Source organism: Anoplolepis gracilipes, chromosome 8 (assembly GCF_047496725.1).
Source record: "Anoplolepis gracilipes chromosome 8, ASM4749672v1, whole genome shotgun sequence".
NCBI classification, from domain to species: Eukaryota; Metazoa; Arthropoda; class Insecta; order Hymenoptera; family Formicidae; genus Anoplolepis; species Anoplolepis gracilipes.
The window spans coordinates 9,961,402-9,979,785 of NC_132977.1; the positions used below are offsets into that span (position 1 = coordinate 9,961,402).

An 18,384-nucleotide genomic window follows, 5' to 3' on the forward strand; every position below is an offset into this window, starting at 1 on the left:
TACATATACACTACACACGCCGACGACCGACGACCCTCGGAAAAAGACGCATATTTACGTCTTTACACGTATGCCCTACACGGTTTTTCTTCTCTTCTTGGTAACGTGCACGTGGTTCGATACAATAGAATAAATAGAAAAGTCAGGGAAAACTGCCTCTTAGGATATATCTTATAGCCTAAGAAATGTATCGAACGAGTAGTGTCGTTTGAATTTATTATTATGTACGTAGCAGGTATGTCTTTTTTTCTTCTTTTCTATCGCTCGGCGGAGATAATATACGTGGAGTATATTGTATATTTGACAACGATGATAGATATGTTTCACAAATATTTTTGCACAGAAAAAATTTATTAAGTAAATTAATTGATAATGAACAATATATGCGAAAAAATTGTTTTTCTATATCTAGTTCAAAACTAATATTTTTAATGCCTCCTTTCTCGCGAGAATATATTATATTTATTTATTATTAACAAATTATATGTATATCTTTCGTTTAATTACTTATATTTCATTTTACATTAGAAAAAAGTATAGCGAGCGTAGAGCACATTTATACAAAGAAAAGGCTTATACAAAATCCTCCAACGCTTGCAACTATTATCTTCTGCAAGGTATACAAGCTTTGTTGAATATTTTATAGGTACATAATCTTTGAAAGAGCTGTACATCGTATAAGTTAATGTAGTAGTAAGTCGAAGCGCTAGTTTTGTAGTCAATAAAACGATAAGATATAAAGGTATCGAAGTATAAGACAACATGTGAGAGAAAAATAATAAGTATATAAAATGTAAGATTACGAATACACGCTATATATATAGAATAATGCAAGAAACAAGCTTAATAAAAAATCAAATGTAAGAAAAATATTTTGAACATATTTGCGAGTATCAAAATAATTCATCCGTTTACTATAAACAGGAGATTTTCTTATTATGTTCTTTGTTGTACATTTTTATTACTAAATACTTCGTTCTATTTCATTTCACACGTGGCGTTTATAAATGAGAAGGATCTTTTATTTTTCTCGATTTTTATCTTATTTATTATATCTTATTATAGATTTTATAACTTTTTATCATGCTTGAGCCGTGCAAATTTTAAATCATATAAATAATATAATTTAATTTCCATTTGAAAATTATTATATTATGTTATAATCCTATCTTGACATTTTAATCTCAAAAACTTTTACGAGTCTCAAAAAGTAACAATTGATCGGGACACCCTGTGTACAGACGCGCACGCGCGCGCGTGTTAGCAATTTAAATTTGGCGCGCAATCCATTGCTGAGCACGTGGTCTACATTTAGTTCGCCACTTTCGCGACCAGAGTGGCGCTGAAAATTGTTCAAGGTCCCTTTCAAGAGAAGTTTGTATTTTCTAGCTTGTAATTCTTGTTGATATCAAATTTTTTTTTCGATATGTACATACGCAGGAAGGAAACGACATTGATAGACGTCGAATCGAAACTTGTTAGCGTTTTCCGCGCGAAGACAATTCTAATGTGAACCAATGTTTGAAAGACACATCTAATATCATCTCGCGGCATCGTGAGACGAGGCGATCCAAGGAGAAGTTGGAGGGAGGAATAATTAGGCATGCTTAATTACGACATAGAGAGACCCTTATTTACGTTCTGTTAGAGCGAGTATTTCACGCGCGGCGCGTGACATTGTGTCGCTGTAAGAAAAACAAAAAAAAGGATTATTTCGTACGATTTCCACAAATTAACTTGTCCCCCATGTCGGACAGCATGTCAGAACGGGAAAAAAACGAGAGGTTAACCGCGAGGAAAATCGAGGAGGAACAGATGATGCGCGAACTCACGGGTAATTGGATTCAATTGGTTTGCGAAACGATGCGAAATATTAACGTAGTTATGGAAAATTCGATTGTCAATTTTTAAATCTGATTTTGCCAAATATTAATGAATATGTGTGTAGTGTATTTGTGTATTAGAATGCAATTGTCATAAATCAACAATTACTAAAATTTTATATTTTTTTAGTACTATTATTAAATCTTATATCTCTATTAAAAAAAAAATATATTATTGAGTTTGTATATATATTAAATTTACTTGTTACAAGCGTAATTGGTAATTATTGATTTTTCTTTAGATATTGGGATATACGAACCAGAGTACACGTACAAAGAAATGAAAGAACTACTTGGATTTATCAATGGGTCTCAAGACACATCAAACAATGCCTCCAATAATAAAGATACGCACAAGGTGTGTGATTATCATCATATAAATTATATGATATTTTTAGATATATTATACAATTTAATATTTTATATATAATATATAATAATTATAACAAATTTGAAGTTTGATCATGTATGTTTCAAATCCAAGAAATTAAAAAGGAAGCACATTGTTTGGTTTAAAATATTTCAGGAACAACATGTTAATAATCAACACCTCTCAGAAATTGCATCTGACGCGAATGCATCACAAGATACAGCTTTGCAAGATTGTACAGAGGTATCTAGATCGTCGTACTCTTATAGATTAAATCGCACATCTCCAACGGTACACGAGCATAAGACTGGTCACTACGTCAACAATCCGGAATCTCCGCCCCTTTTCGAAGTACGAAATCCTACATACAGGCGCAAGAGCTCGGATAGCGACGAAGCATTTGAAAAACAGATCGAGAGCACCAATTCTACCCATAGTACAAATCGTTTCCTCTCGTTGAAACCGGCAAACATTCCACGAGAGTGCCAGAACGCGCCGGACAGAAAAACGGATAAACAGGATGAATTTGTTCAAAGGCTGGAAAGATGGCGATTGAACCCATTCGATGTCTATATCAACGAAAATGACGTGCCTTTGCAACAACCAAACCGATCCTCTGCTGGGGAACGTGTGCCATTCAGGTATTGCAAGGAAACGCACACATCCGAGCAGCGTGACCAAGCAATACAATTTATGAGCCAGCATTTGAAGGAAGTAGCAGACTTGTGGTACAGTTGGCAACCTGCTAATTCGATATTTCAATGGGGGTCACCCATTCAGGTGGGTACCACCCTACAATCCCTCCCATATCGCTCGTATCGCTAACGAGCTAAGGTTTTTTTTTTCTCTAACAAACGCGTTTTTCTAACACGAGAGAGACTTTATATGTCATTGCAATCCGATGTTAGAAAATTTCGCCAATATTTGAATTTTATTATGTTATTTTATGCTGCTTCTCTTCTTTCTTAGATGTAAGATCTTATACTCGCTCGGAGGATATTATTAAAAGTATACTCACTTTCTATTATATATGCTATTTCGATATATCTGAAAGAAATCTTCCACATACGATATGAGAAAATTCCTTTAAAAGCATCTGATAAGCACATTACTTTGGACACTTTAGAGTTATAGATAAAATAAAATTATGAAAATTTTCGTTTATATCAAAAGGATTGACTTTATAAAAATTTTTTGTAAATAACTTTGTTTTTGTCTTTTATGAGAAATCTGTGACATGGTTTTGCATTTTTCTCTAAGACTGTACAATATAGTATTATATGTGCTATGCCCAAAAGGTGTATTACACATTTCGATATACTGTGTATAAACTAACTTCCATGTATTACTTGCTGCTATCACTATGTTTTAACTTTATAACAATGTATACACATAAACTTATTTATACGAGCCATTTTGTAACATTTTGTTGTCGAACGAATTATAAAGGAAAAACATTTGATATATTTTATTAATATTATAAAATATTGCATTTATACAGAGACATGTATACATAAGCGTTTACAAAAACACAGTTATTAAATGCTGTAAACTGCGAAACATTTTTGAATAAATTATATTTGTGTAAAAAAGAAAAGATAGTTGTTTACTTCATTCAATTCTGTTTACTTCTATTCTGATTCTAATCCTTGTTTCTATAGGTCGGCACTGCTAACGGTAGCTTGGATAAAAAGCCATTAACAGAACCTAAGACTGAACAGATCAAAACAGAATGTACATACAGAGATAGTCACGAGCGAGCTAGTAAACGTAAAGCAAGCTCTCTCATCGCTAATCTGTCTAAAGAAAGTTCCAACGAGGATGAAGAAGACAAGTGGTACGATTGCACTCGTGGTAAAAAGAAGAAAGTACAATCCGACAGTAAATCGAGTAACGTACAACGTACCGCGAATCAGCACGCGCGTAATGATGACAATTATGAAAAAGCAACGTCGAGTGCGAACGCGCGTCAAGGAAACTTCATCATCGATAACGATAGCGATACAGATTTCGATAATGAGCATATTAAACCTCTACGCTCTAAGAAAACGGATAAAAAAAATGAAGATGTGCCGACGGATTTAAATATATATCCACGAAGGATAGTACCGCCCAATCCTAAGCCACGTTTAGGTCTGTCGAGACCAAGAAAGGGAACTACATCGAAATCGGCTTCAAAAACGCGACGCATCAATGGGAATAGAATTATCGAACAGACAAAAAAGCAAGAGGCTCTAATAACAGACAAAGAAATTCAGGAAGTGCTAGAAGAGTGGAATAGCGACGAAGAGGAAGTTGCGATGAAGAAGAACGTGGAGATACGACCATTGCCAATATCGAAAGAAATACGTTCTAGATTACACGAGAAACGATTATCTCTTCATAATGCGGAAACGGTTAAGGAAACGAGAGCGACTGCAAAAGAAGAAGAGAGCGATGAAGAGCGAAAAGAGGAAAAGAGACCAAAACTTTGCGAACAACGAAAAAAAGATGAAAAATTATGTAAGATGAAGAATGGAAATAGGAGCTGGGAGCATCAGCTAATGTCTGACGATGAAGACGAGATACCTAAAGCAAATCAAGTAAGTTATTGAATTATGTAACTTCTCTTTTTTTTTGAGTATTTAACATTTATTATTTTTTACAATCCATAGGAGTTGGATGTACAGAATGGCAATCGATCTGATATTGTAATTACTTCGACAAATAATGTAAGTTGTCCTATATGCAATAAGTTGTTTCCGCATAGTGAGATAGAGAATCATGCCGCTGATTGCGAACAATTCGCAACGAGTAATGAAGAGGACGATAAGACGGTTAAATTGGAATGTAATATATGCAGCAATTACAAAACTAATAATGGAAGTGAATATCAGGAACATGTTGAACAATGTATCAGTAGGCACGATAAAAGGCATTCACGTGGTACGTTCAACGTTACATAATTTGTTGTTTGTGGTGTTTCCGGTTTCTGATAATTATTATCTTATCGTGATGCACTAGATAATTATTTCGATTATATAAAAATAAATTTGGATTACCAATTTTTTTGATATATAAAAGAAAATTATAAATAACCGATATAACGATAAACATCTGCCTTTGTACAAGTTTATGCGAATCTGTAAATCACGTTAGAAATTGAAAGCTTGATGAGTAAAAATTCAAATTTTCTTTATTTTTTTTAAATATATTGTTAACATAAATATTGCATTTATTTTTAACAGTTATTTTAAAAGATTTTCCATTAATTTATTTTGGCTAAATTTGGTCGTTTGTGTATTAGATTTATTCGTAGATCTTTATCTTTTTCTTCAGGATCTCAAGATATCGATATCACATCTGCTTCATCCTTTCACACTTATAAGCAAATAATCGATGAACAGAAAGATTCTGAGATAGCTTATTTGGGCCAGTTTTCCTCTACTAAGAAAATCAAACTAAATAGAAAAAGATAACATACTGAACTACATATTGAAAAAAATAATGTGTACTAATAGAAAGAGACTATTTAATGGTCGAATTTTTATATATGAAGATTCTCTTTCAAACGTACACTTATTTTCTGTTTCATTTGAGACGAAGAAAACTTTTTGACATGAAGAATTAAGCTATTGGATAATGTTAATCAATATATATATGTATTTTACATTTGCTTAACATTTCGTGTCACAAAGTATATGTAGTACAGATTGTCTTGCAACTTGCATTAACGATTCTGTGAACAATAAAGTTTAAAAAATTTTTTCTTAACAAAAAAGTGTCAAAAAAAATAACTTTTAACATTACCAATTTTTTAAATAAAGTCTTCAAAATAAAATTTTAATTCACGTAAACCCCTTTTTTCATTTATAAATTTGAAAAAATTTTTTTTTATTAAAAAATAATTTACTTTAAATTCATCAGAAACTGATTACCTATTAAATCTAAAATTGCAAGTTATAGGATTTTTTTAATTTCTTGATGTGATTGTCAATTAACACTTTTTTATAAATTTATTTCAAATTTAATATAAATATCATTATGAAGATTAATTTTCTGTTCATTGTTTTTTAATATTAATAAAAATTGTTAAGAGATTAAGATCTCTTATTATGTTTTCACAATGTTTTGTATTGTAAATTTTTTATGTTGCATAAATATTTTAGGTTCTATTAGTAAAAGTTACTAAAAGGCAAAAGAAAGTAGTGAATATTATATGGCCATTGCATATATATACAAATGCATTCCATTCGCATAAAACTATATTTTGCAGTATATATGCAGATTAAACGATTTGTAATATATCTCGAATGATATTTTAGAAATTCTAGAGCACTTTTCAAAAGGCTCTATATATAAAATACAATAACATATGCATTAATTTCTGTAAAATTATCCTAATGCGCTGAAATGTAAATTAACATATAATATTTTTATACCAATAGAATTTATTGTTTATAAATAAAATAGCATTAAAATATTAATTTTTGAGTTTTTGTTAACCCCTTTATATATATATAAAAAAAAAGTTTAATACTTAAAAAGTCACTTTTGCAATTCAAAGAAATATTTATGATTCTTTTTTAATAGATACTTTTCTAAAAAAAATGTATCTCTGTACCAGCTAGAAAAAAATAATATAAAATTAATTTCACACATGCACAATTATTTTCTCTCGATATTAAGGTTATGAATTGATAAGCTTTAGCCTAATCTAAAGCGATAATCAAACTCTGATGAGAAAAATAGAGTGTTATATCTGTGCATTAGATAATAACAAAGTTCTCCGTAAATAAAAGAAACCATTACTTGTTTTTATCTTTATACTTGTCAGAGCTTGGCATGTGAAATGTGAAAAATAATAGCAGAGTACAAACTTTCTATAAATTACTTTTTTATTTCAAATCGTTACCTCGTTCTTCAATGTATCTCTGTCACAGCTGCTAAAATGAAGCTCTTCATTGTGACATTATTATGGATTTCATCCTTAATAAGTGTACATTGTCAATCTATAATCCTAAATGGTTCATGGAGAGGGACCATTAATATCTGTCGTATGTATTATCAGATATTTCTTATTCTTTGTCAAAGATAGATATTTCTTTTTTGACAAACTTCTTGACATATATATTATTTATATATATATGTGATAAAGATATGTGTATATATATAATTATTACAAAGAAGTCATCCCACATTGTTGATTTAAATTTTACTACAAGAAATATTTGTTTCAGATAAGAAATCCTTTCCAGAATGCAATAATGGTAAGAGAGACTTGAACTAGATTTTTTTTATAGAAGTTACATGTTGTTCTCTCTTTTTTTTAAATATTTTTACCTGTAGCTACTCTACAATATATATATATAAAATTATTCTTTTTTTACAGATATCAATTTTAATGCAACGGTTCCTGGAGGAGTTTACACAGATTTATACAGGAATAATATAATAGAGAACAATTTATTTGGAAGAAACGATGTCAATAATCGTTGGATCGGAAATCAATCTGTCGTTTATGATAAAAATTTTAACGGTAAATAAATAAGAATAAGTATAAACTTTTGCTCTTTCTCTTTCTCACTCTCACTCTCTTTTATATATATATATATATATATATATATATATATATAATTAAAATATGTTCTTTTTAGTAAACAGTGATTTTCTAAAAGCTCGCAAGATAGTCTTGATTTTTTATGGAATTGATACGTTTGCGAATATCTCCTTGAATGGCCATACAATTGGACAGACTTCAAATATGTTTTTGAGATATATTTTTGATGCGACAGATTATATCAAGGTAAAGGAATCATATCAACTAAACAGTATAAAATATATATTCTTTGAGTAAAGTTTGTTTATATATTTGGGACATGCAGGAAGGCCAGAATTTACTGCAAGTCACATTTCGTTCGGCTGTCAAAGTAGCTGAAGATTTATATAATGAACAAAAGAAAAATTACATTGTACCACCAGTGTGTGTACCTACGGAATATAATGGACAGTGCCATGTAAATCATATTCGTAAAATGCAAGCCAGTTTCTCATGGGATTGGGGACCAGCTTTTCCCTCCGTTGGTATTTGGTAATTAGAAACCATTCATCTTAAATGTACTTTTACTCTCAATATACTTTTCGTTTATCAATATAACATAAGATATAAGTTTGCAGGCGAGATGTTGAGTTGGTTCCTGTAAATGATTTATTGATCAACGATGTTACAACTGATATACGTAGAGAAGATAGAAGGACCTGGAATATCCTCGTTACAATATTCCTCGAAACGACGCAGAGTAAGAAGGAAAACTTAACAACAATCAGTTGTCACGTAGCGTCGATATTACACATTTCGCAAAGCGAACTTGTCAGTAATAGCAATGAGGTCGTGGTTGACACAAGCGAAAAATACATAAATATTAATATCTCGCTAACCGTGCCTGCAGTAAGTTCTTCTATACAATTAATACGTGTGATAACTTTTAGATTTTCTATAAGTAATCTAACATTTTCCTTCTGTCAAGGACGCCGTTAAGCTCTGGTGGCCAAACGGTTATGGCAAGCAACATCTGTACCATTTAACTACTACAGTAACAACAGCGAATAGCGTACTGCATAAACAGATCCGTGTGGGCTTCAGAACAGTGGAACTGATGGAAGTACCTCTGGAAAAAGGGCTAAGCTTCTACTTTCGCGTGAACGGTGTACCAATCTTCGCTAAAGGCAGTAACTTCATCCCAGCCAGCGTGTTTCCCGAACTGAGCGCGAAGGAAGACACCATCAGGCACCTACTATTGTCCACCAAAGAGGCACATATGAACATGCTGAGGATATGGGGAGGCGGTGTCTACGAGTCTAAATTGTTTTATGACTTGGCCGACGAATACGGGATCATGATCTGGCAAGATTTCATGTTTGCGTGCGCAATGTATCCCACGAGCGATTCTTTCTTGAAGAATGTCAAACACGAGATACTGCACAACGTGATACGTTTGAAGAACCATCCGAGCATCGTGCTCTGGGCCGGTAATAACGAGAACGAAGCGGCACTATACGGAAATTGGTACGGCACCGGATCCGCTCAGATTTACAGAGAGGATTACGTAAAGCTATACGTGAATCTGTTGAAGAGAGAAGTGGAGAAATTAGATCCCGTAAGACCGTTCCTCGTATCTAGTCCAGGCAACGGGGCGTACGAGGAAACATACAACTACACCGGAGCAAATCCTTACTCGAATCTCTATGGAGACGGTAATATTTACAGAATGTCTCTTATATACAAATAGGATATTATCGTTCCTTGTAAAAAATAAAGTATCTTTTTCCGTTGCCAAAATATCAGGAAATGAATTGTTTTCAGAATATCTAATTTTTTAATACACCAATAGAACACATTTGCTAAGTATTAAATGTGCTTTTATGTCGTATATTTTCCAGTTCACTATTATAACTATATCAGAAACGGATGGGACATCACCCAGTACCCTCGAACAAGATTTTGCTCTGAGTACGGATTTCAGTCTTGGCCGTCAATATACACGATAGCGACCGCTGTGGAAACCGCAAAAGATTTTCACATGGACAGTGACTTTGTGAAACATCGACAGCATCTACCGTTCGGCAATCAGTACATGCGGCTGTTGATCTCGTACAACTTTGTTATACCGCAGAGTAACGATAGCATCCGAGATTTCGCGAATTACATTTATCTCAGTCAGATCAATCAAGCCGTTTCCATGAGGATACAAACGGAATCTTACAGGCAGGCCAAGTCTGAGGTGAATTCCATAGGTGAAGGTATGACAATGGGGGCTCTTTACTGGCAGCTCAACGATGTCTGGCAAGCTCCTTCATGGTCTTCGATAGGTATATAATCAAAGATACTTTATATGTACATGATAATCTTGTAACTAAAACTAAAAATATTCTACAGTGCGATTTAAATTTGTAAAAGAATTTTCTTGAATATTAATATACACAAGTGTCATTTGAAAATTCTCTATTTACATTATATTTACAGATATCGAAGGTCGCTGGAAGATGCTTCATTATTACGCCAAAGATTTCTTCGCACCCATTATTGTTACATCACATTTGTCCATTTCCAATGATCTCTCGATATATATTGTATCTGATCGATTATATACGTTAACAAATTGTACAATGGAAATGCGTGTTTATAACTGGAGCTCCATAACACCCACATTGACAAAGTTCTTCGGTGATATTACAATAGTAAATATCGATGGAAAGAAAAAAGCAATACACGCGCAATATATGTGCGTAAATATCCACATGACTATTATTTCTTTCAGGAACCCAATAAAGCCATGAGAATTACGTCTTTCTGGCTAAGCGAGTTTCTCGTTCAACTGGGTTGCGGGAATTTGGAAACCGCCAAGAAATCTTGCATAGTCACTTTATCTCTCACGGATAAATCTGGATCCTTGATTGCTCCAGTCAATTATATATATCCTGATGCAATAAAAAATGCAGATATACCAGTAGCCAATGTTACTGTAAGCATATCACCGATATCGACATGTTGCAGCTATCGAAGAAACGATTGATTACATACGTGATATTTTTCGTTTCAGATGAAAATTGAAAATTATTTCCTACCCGGAAAATTTTCCAATTATCCAGATTTCAAGCTTATGTTATCAACAGACAATATAGCACTCTTTGTGTGGCTAGAGGTGGCCAATATACGCGGTCGTTTTTCTGAAAATGGTTTTCACATGTTCGAAAGAAAAAAAGAAATTATTTTCCATGCGCACGAAGAAACCACGATCGAATTGTTGCGGAGCAGTATAAAATTCGTTACATTGTCTGACATTTATAATACACGTGGCAATTTTGATGACGCCTCTGTTTTAGAGAAAATTTATATTAATCGTACGTATATATAACATTTATAATTTTGTTACATAAATATGATATATCGTTTGTGATAAATATATTGCATATATAACTTTTTACTATGATATAAATAAACTCTTATTTTATTATATCCTACTTTCTTTAAACTATCCTTGACAGAAAGTAAGTATCGTAATGTAAATAAACTTCAAATCCGATAAGAATAATAAGCACAATTACGGCTCCACCAAGTATCATGGACATCAAGTTGGACATCGCGCTGCTATCGAGGATTGCGTTTCGATTATTTCAATGAATTATAATTTGACGCATGATACACGCATTAAACGTTGACAAAATTTATTATCATAAACACATATCTTTGATTACATATCCGACATAAAAAATACGCAAAACATATTGAGCCTTGAAGTCAGTACCATGTTTCAACACTTATTTTTTGTTTGCACTTTGCACATAAATTAACTCGATATGTTAGAAACAAAACACATTATATAGCAGTCTTTAAAAATGTAACACATAAATAAATACATATATATGTATGATTGCCACAGATTTCTATTTATATATTAAATCTATGTATCAAATATCTGATAAAAAATGACGGAAGACATGACAATCTATTGTCGCTCTAAACCAAATATCGTCAAAAGAAAAAAATAAGAATTATTTATAATTAAAATTTAAAAAATAATTTGTTCTAATTACATATGATATATTTTAAGGCTAATAATCGTAATATTTTTTAAGACTAATAAGCGTAAGCTGAGATTTCTCCCTGTGTTAGTTCTCTTATCACATAAAAGTACACATATATTAGATTTGAGTCGAGTCTAGACTAATCAAATGCGAATGTAAACAATCACAAATAAGTATCAGTGAACGAACATCAATCCAGAAGTATTATTTATTATTTAGCATTATTAGATTTTTTTATAAAAAAAAAAGTTTGGAAAAAATTATATACAAACTTTGTAAAAAAATATTTTATATAAAAAGATACAAAATATCAAATAACTCCTCTTATGTTCGCTGATATTTGTCAATTGTAATTATTCGTTGATTAGCCTAAACTCAGCTTTAACATGTTCGTGTGTGCGCTGCACGTTTAGTCCAGCCATCGTACAGCGCAGACTTTCATAAAATGTTTGATATAAAACTTTAGATCTTGTAGTTAAAAGATTTAAGCCCGTAGCTTGCAACGTTGTTAATCAAAGTAAATTAATTTATTAGAGCGAAAGCGTACCATTATTTTGGCTCGTATCAAGGTGTAGAATACGCTGGAAGTATAACTTCCTCGGGCGAATGCAGATAACGTCGACTTAAATTGATGACAACCATAATGCAACATAGAAGCAAAGGACCAAAGATTGCCCCTTCTACGCCTAAACAGAATATTCCACCTGCTATCGACAGACCTGTCAGATAAGGATGTCCGCCACTAAAATATGTAAATACATTAAAATATTGTTTGTTATGTGACCGAAAAACTTATATACATACTATAAAGCAATCTTACCCTTTGATCGCTTTATAAAATTCCGTCACTACTATGTTACACGGAAGAAAATGAAAAAGAAAGAAAGGGATAGCGATCATCGATCCGCGGGTGAACCAGAGTTCTATCGTGGCCGGAATGCAGGCAAAGTACGCGTCTAAGAAAGGAACTGCACCCAGCATAGTCGCGAGGGCCGATGGTAAGTAGACAATCTTCACTTGGAATAAATTGTGTATAAACCATGTCCACATACCAAAGAAGGAGGCGAGCTTGAAAGTCGCCGCAAATACTCCGATTACCGCTTCTTGTAACGCGATCGCGAATCTGCAAAGTCAACCTTGTGTCTTACATGCTATTTTTATCGCAAAAAATAATTAACTTATTATTTAAATAAATATCAATTCTATGCTATTATACGAAGATTAACTTACCCTTCTACGTGCGTTGTGCTTGTTAGAAATAAAGATATTTTTATAAAATTCAAAATTTTTGCTTGCTTATACATATCCATATAAATAAAAAGAATAGAATTAAATTCAAGATAATAGCAGATGTATTTACCTGTGACAACTAATGGGACTAAACATTGTTGTCAATTCGATGGGTTTGTAAGTTTTACCACTGGAACTAAGTAAGTAAAATAGAGTCGTAAAGAAGACAACCTAAAATACAAAATTATTACATCTCGTATTTTTTTCTTTTTATATTAAAGCTTCATAAAATATGTTAGACATACCGTGCTAAGAACAAAATTAAATACAGCTGATCCACTCATGAGGACGATGTAGAATAGTTCTGTGAATATTGTCAGTATCACAGACATATTGCCTTTGACGATGCCCCAGATGGAATCAAGCACTGACATTAAAATGCCAATATTTTCCTTGGCAAAATTCTGCATGCTTGTCATATTGAAGAGATCTGAAAAAGAAAAAGATTTCATATGGACATTCCATTGTTGTATCATATAAGATGACCTGCATTATCAATGGTGTAAAGATTTTATAAAAATGATAAAAATAAGTTAAAGATCTAAAACAATGAATCATTAAATTTTATAATTTTTTTTACAGAATCACTCACGGAGAGGCATTTTCCCGAAGCTTTCTTTGAAGTTCTCCCAAGCGGAAAATGCAGTTGCAGTGTCTACAGTAGGACCCACGAAATTTGGATCCATATTCGACATCATCCACGCCTGATAGAGACGATCCCAAAGCTCTAAGACTTTTTTCTCCATTTGTTCTGCCTTGGATGGTTCCAGATCTTTCACAAGACCTCGAATCTAAATGAAGAATGTAAACTTGTAGCATATGCAAAGAGAAAAAGTAAAAAAAAAAGCAAATAAATAAATTTCGTACTCCTTCTGATAGCGCGGTTCGTCCATAAGTGTAAGCATTATCTAAAACGCTGTTAACAGATTCTTCCCATTTCTCTGGGACCCAATCGATATCAGGATTGTTCATCAGGGAGGAATTCAATATTTCACCTGTTACTTGAACGAGATGCAAACCTTCTGCATAAACCTATAAATAAAACAGTATAAAATTGACAGACCAATAAATTTATGAGTACATTTATTATTATACCTGTATCGCTATAAAAATAGATGCGCAAGTGGTGAAAATGATCAGCCCGAGTATCACAGAAGTAGTCGCTACCGCGTTGACGGACGCCTTCAGAATATTCGTGAGTTTCTCGTCCACGATAATGCTTACTCTATAAAGGCCTCTGATATTGGAGGGTACGAGAGCTTGATGTCGTTCCAGGCACCACGACCTGACCGCTTGTATCGTCGAGTCGCAGCGTCTGCGTATCGTTTCCCAAAAGCCAAAGTAACTACCCAGCTTCTTGACGACGTAATACACCAGCGGGATCACCAGGATATGCGAGATCCATCTGTGCTTCCAAAGAAGCATACCGACGCACGCGTACAGCGCTCCATACATATACTTATCAGTATCGACTTCATCATCTTGCACATCTAGAGACATTCGTAATTCGGCCTTTATTTTGTTGAGCAAATAACGGTCGCGTAATGTCTTTACAGAATGTACATTACACGCAGGTCGCGGTTTGTGCGCGGACAGGCCAACATCCGTATCCAGGGACATTGATTTTATGCTGAATTTTGACGCCCTTTCGGTTCTCAACGCTGGCCTCCTCGCCTCTTCTCCGGACTGAAGCGACGCATCCGAAACGATCTCTTCTTCTAGAATCCGATTCATTTGCGGCTCATTGCTCTCCGACGGAGCCGATACCTCTTCCTGCGGACTCGGTAATAAATTATTCGTTAAGGCGAAACGCGCGGCCTCCGAGAACGTCAAGTGCCTACCATTCAGCTCTTGACTCTCCATAATTAATACTACTTCGTAAATAAATCCAATCGCGCATAGGACTTGTAAGGTGGTGAAGACCAAGACTCGATAAGTGCCTGCCATACTCGAGAGATACATGGTAACGATAAACCATATCACAAAAGACATGTAGCGAAAACGACTAGAGTTTGATGGTGTCCAGTAAATGTACAGTATCGTTAGATATCCGACAAGTATTGTAGAGACCTGTAAAATATAAAATCCAATTGAATATTCAAACAAGTATCAAATAGGTAACAGCATACGCAATATACAAGATAAAGAAAATTAAACCACAAGTTATACCGTAAATATGTTGCACGTCAGGATGAAGAATCCAGAGACGGTGGTGAACACCTGAAATATTCTCCAGGCGAGACATGTCATAATGTTAGGAGTATAATGATACACGCCTACAGTCGCTAATGCCACTGATACTGCCCCGACAATGTATTTGATACGTGTCCATAAAAAGGAGCCCAGGTTCTCGGAAATATTATCAAATATGTGCACGGGCAGCAGACTGACGTTGACAATCAGCGGGGATCGAGACGCTTCTACCTGGGCGAACCAAGATTGTACCGTCGTGGCCAACGAGTACTTGAAGGGGAACAGAACGGAACCGCATAGCAAGGCCCAGATCAGGGGTTTGACGAAGGGGCTCAGGATGATATAGAGACCGTAGCCAGCTGCTGAGACCAGGCACAGAAAAAAGAGCGCAACGGCATTGTAGATTCCCTGTTTCAAGGCTTTCTCGTGACCCGCGCTAAAGCCTGATAGCATGTTGAAGAGGTTATCCATCGGCGAGCGAACGTTATCCATAATTATAGCTAATCCTGCGCGTTAATAAATACAATATATGCTTGAATTAATTCCAAACACGTTCTTTACGTCATTTCCGATACGTTGTTACAAATACGAATGACAAAGAAAATGTATTTCAGTCAAGAAGGAAAAGGAAACTCCGTTGCGACAAATTCTTCCGCTGAAGACTGGAGACTGAAAATACAGAGACGGAGACAGAGATATCAGCTGATTGCAGTTGACATTACTCACGTTGCGGCAGTATGTACGGTATATATGGTGTTTTAAAACATATATATAAATAATATTTCTATACACATATATTCTAATGGTTCTAAATAAATGGTATCTTTTTTATGTATATGTATATAAAAAAGTAGGTCAAAGAAGATTGCAAGAAAACTCGATTTCATTGAAATTCTAAATTCAGTTTGTAAAATTTCAGCGCGAGTAAAAAATATATTTATATATAATTTGTAGAAAAAATGTATTGTCTATATGATTTGCTCTTTCCTCTTATTATATGTCATTTTTCCTACATATATAAAATTTATACAAAATCTTGCATATATGATATAAAATCAGCTTCGCGCTTTCTCTCCAAAACGCAAAATTTATCTCTTTCAAAACGTTTTATATATTATCGACAAATAAATCGTGTCCCTATTTTTCTTATGTCTAATTTATTTTTATACATTAGCATCATCTCTGGAATACTCTTCTCTAATTTTCAGTCATTATTTCTCGCAAGTTTTTATCAGTTTTTTTTTGTTCAAAAGAAACTTGAACCTATTCATTAATCCCCAAAAATATACTTTTGCGAAAGATATAGATAATATATGTAATGAAAATTTCAAGTTAAATTAAATTATTTAAATAAAATTTTAAATTAAATTTATTAATTTTTTTATAATATCATTCTTTTTTCTTATCGTTATATCGTTAATAAAATGAATGCACTATAAAAATGGACCTACATTTCTGGCGGGATATATGACAGAATATATATTTTATTTTAAAATGAAGAAACTTTTATTATATTATATCGTTCGAAAAACTATACATCTTAATGATAATGAATAGGTAAATGAAAATATGTAGACATATACCGAAGATACAAACTCTGACGGAATGATTTCACGACAAGAGTTTCACGGCTGAGATGACAAAATGACCGAAAAAAAAAATAAAAAGAATCGCAATGTGCGCTTAAAAATTTTTTTTACACAGTCTTGACAAACTTTTTTCTTTTTTCGTCGCGAGTGCCTTTTATTTTCAAACATACACCGTTATAAATTGTTATAATTGCCGACATTTCGAGAGCATCAAAAGTCAACAAGAACGACAATATGCTATCATGTCGCATTTTAATGTTAAAATCGTTTTAATAATGAAATCTGTAATACTTGTATGTGTGTGTGTAAATGCTCTTCTTTCTATCGTTTCTTTCATTAAAATTTTATATATATATATATATTGAAAATTTATATATATATATATATATATATAAAATGTGTACATACGCGCGACACGTCATTGATTTGTGTGTTGTGAATAATGATTTTTCGGCTGCAGAATTAATAAATCCACTATTTGAGATGAATTGTATATATGCGCTGCACATACATATAAAATATTAATAGTTAATATTAATTTTTTATATGTTCATCTTAAACAAATTTCATTAAATATTCGTTTAGAACTGTGGAACTCCTGCACACCATATGCTTAGCGTCGATGTGATAACGCATTAATTAAAGTTAATATTAATTATTTTATATCGACTCTTTTTATCTTACAAAGGATTAATTAAATATATAATTCGTTAAATCTAATCGCAAGATCATCGCTTTTAATTGCGATTCTCATTTTAAATACACTTTCCACAGTAATATCTATCTTATTTATTATCTTCTTCCTCTCTCGCAAGTATATCTTTATTTTAAACACAGGAAATATACGCGTATCAGAAAATGTGTAATTGAAAAAGAATAAATCCTTTTTTTATATAATTATGCCAATTAAAATTCATAAACGAGTTCACAGATGACATGTTTAAATCGATTATCTTACGAGTAAACGCATTTTGGAGAAAAAAAGAGAGAAAGAGAGACAGAGAGACAGAGAGAGAGAGAGAGAGAGAGAGAGAGAGAGAGAGAGAGAGAGAGAGAGAGAGAGAGAGAGAGCCGATATTTCTTCCTTTCATTTCCGTTACAAGTACATCAAATGTAGCGACACATTTAAGATAATATACATTGCATCAAGCGGACACTTGCTTATCGTTCGTCGTGCGTGAGTCTATCGAACATATCTGTTTCCTCGGACTCGGCAACATATATGTAGAGTCACTTACAGGACATCTAGAAAACGAGAGCGTTAGTATTAATGCGGAAAAAGTTTTGTGTTAAACAGCCAACCAGCATATCTGTATACGCGCATCTTCTCTGCGAACTGTATCTTCAAGGTTCCCGATCCGTCACTGCAGTTATATCGGGTTACAGGCGATGTCAGAAATTGTATAAATTTTCTCCTCCTACATTATACATTTTCATCATATATTCTAATTCAACGTAATATAATCCAACTTATACAACTGCAAAAAGGAACAGC

The 18,384-nt window shown here is 33.3% G+C and overlaps 3 protein-coding genes across 9 annotated transcripts; 2 read left to right on the top strand and 1 right to left on the bottom strand.

Moving 5' to 3' along the window:
- The first annotated feature begins 83 nt into the window (after nucleotides 1-83).
- LOC140669042 (uncharacterized) lies at nucleotides 84-6,719 on the top strand. 4 transcript variants are annotated; one of them, XM_072898488.1, is made up of 8 exons: nucleotides 84-235; nucleotides 529-617; nucleotides 1,441-1,834; nucleotides 2,126-2,241; nucleotides 2,410-3,033; nucleotides 3,915-4,835; nucleotides 4,908-5,178; nucleotides 5,572-6,719. In XM_072898488.1, exons 3-8 carry the CDS (start codon nucleotides 1,747-1,749, stop codon nucleotides 5,709-5,711), a joined length of 2,160 nt encoding a protein of 719 aa, XP_072754589.1. In that variant the 5' UTR covers nucleotides 84-235; nucleotides 529-617; nucleotides 1,441-1,746; the 3' UTR covers nucleotides 5,712-6,719. The 4 variants fall into 4 exon arrangements, with proteins under 4 accessions (XP_072754589.1, XP_072754591.1, XP_072754592.1 ...); XM_072898490.1 differs by having other exon boundaries at nucleotides 84-224; XM_072898491.1 differs by lacking the exon at nucleotides 529-617 and having other exon boundaries at nucleotides 84-224.
- Nucleotides 6,720-6,907: 188 nt separating this feature from the next.
- LOC140669040 (beta-mannosidase-like) lies at nucleotides 6,908-11,382 on the top strand. 2 transcript variants are annotated; one of them, XM_072898482.1, is made up of 12 exons: nucleotides 6,908-7,289; nucleotides 7,473-7,502; nucleotides 7,625-7,771; nucleotides 7,890-8,038; nucleotides 8,118-8,323; nucleotides 8,410-8,680; nucleotides 8,760-9,486; nucleotides 9,673-10,101; nucleotides 10,256-10,470; nucleotides 10,551-10,754; nucleotides 10,833-11,133; nucleotides 11,278-11,382. In XM_072898482.1, exons 1-12 carry the CDS (start codon nucleotides 7,184-7,186, stop codon nucleotides 11,316-11,318), a joined length of 2,826 nt encoding a protein of 941 aa, XP_072754583.1. In that variant the 5' UTR covers nucleotides 6,908-7,183; the 3' UTR covers nucleotides 11,319-11,382. The 2 variants fall into 2 exon arrangements, with proteins under 2 accessions (XP_072754583.1, XP_072754584.1); XM_072898483.1 differs by lacking the exon at nucleotides 11,278-11,382 and having other exon boundaries at nucleotides 10,833-11,246.
- Nucleotides 11,383-11,472: 90 nt separating this feature from the next.
- On the bottom strand, nucleotides 11,473-16,051 carry LOC140669041 (transmembrane protein 245). Of its 3 annotated transcripts, XM_072898487.1 has the most exons (10): nucleotides 15,277-16,051; nucleotides 14,676-15,177; nucleotides 14,203-14,597; nucleotides 13,975-14,139; nucleotides 13,700-13,898; nucleotides 13,353-13,537; nucleotides 13,178-13,278; nucleotides 13,048-13,065; nucleotides 12,638-12,940; nucleotides 11,473-12,559 (listed from the first exon to the last, which is right to left on the bottom strand). In XM_072898487.1, the coding sequence occupies exons 1-10, from the start codon at nucleotides 15,790-15,792 to the stop codon at nucleotides 12,382-12,384; spliced, it is 2,562 nt and encodes an 853-aa protein (XP_072754588.1). In that variant the 5' UTR covers nucleotides 15,793-16,051; the 3' UTR covers nucleotides 11,473-12,381. The 3 variants fall into 3 exon arrangements, with proteins under 3 accessions (XP_072754588.1, XP_072754585.1, XP_072754587.1); XM_072898484.1 differs by having other exon boundaries at nucleotides 14,203-15,177; XM_072898486.1 differs by lacking the exon at nucleotides 13,048-13,065 and having other exon boundaries at nucleotides 14,203-15,177; nucleotides 15,277-16,048.
- Between the last annotated feature and the right edge of the window lie 2,333 nt (nucleotides 16,052-18,384).

Coding starts and splice junctions, on each gene's coding strand:
- LOC140669042 (XM_072898488.1), top strand. CDS start 1,747: ATGTCGGACAGCATGTCAGAACGGGAAAAAAACGAGAGGTTAACCGCG. Junction 3,034..3,914: donor AATGGGGGTCACCCATTCAG/GTGGGTACCACC, acceptor TTGTTTCTATAG/GTCGGCACTGCTAACGGTAG. Junction 4,836..4,907: donor AGATACCTAAAGCAAATCAA/GTAAGTTATTGA, acceptor TACAATCCATAG/GAGTTGGATGTACAGAATGG.
- LOC140669040 (XM_072898482.1), top strand. CDS start 7,184: ATGAAGCTCTTCATTGTGACATTATTATGGATTTCATCCTTAATAAGT. Junction 9,487..9,672: donor CTCGAATCTCTATGGAGACG/GTAATATTTACA, acceptor TATATTTTCCAG/TTCACTATTATAACTATATC. Junction 10,471..10,550: donor TCTTCGGTGATATTACAATA/GTAAATATCGAT, acceptor TATTTCTTTCAG/GAACCCAATAAAGCCATGAG.
- LOC140669041 (XM_072898484.1), bottom strand. CDS start 15,792: ATGGATAACGTTCGCTCGCCGATGGATAACCTCTTCAACATGCTATCA. Junction 15,178..15,276: donor TGACGTGCAACATATTTACG/GTATAACTTGTG, acceptor TATATTTTACAG/GTCTCTACAATACTTGTCGG. Junction 13,538..13,699: donor CTTCGGGAAAATGCCTCTCC/GTGAGTGATTCT, acceptor TTTCTTTTTCAG/ATCTCTTCAATATGACAAGC.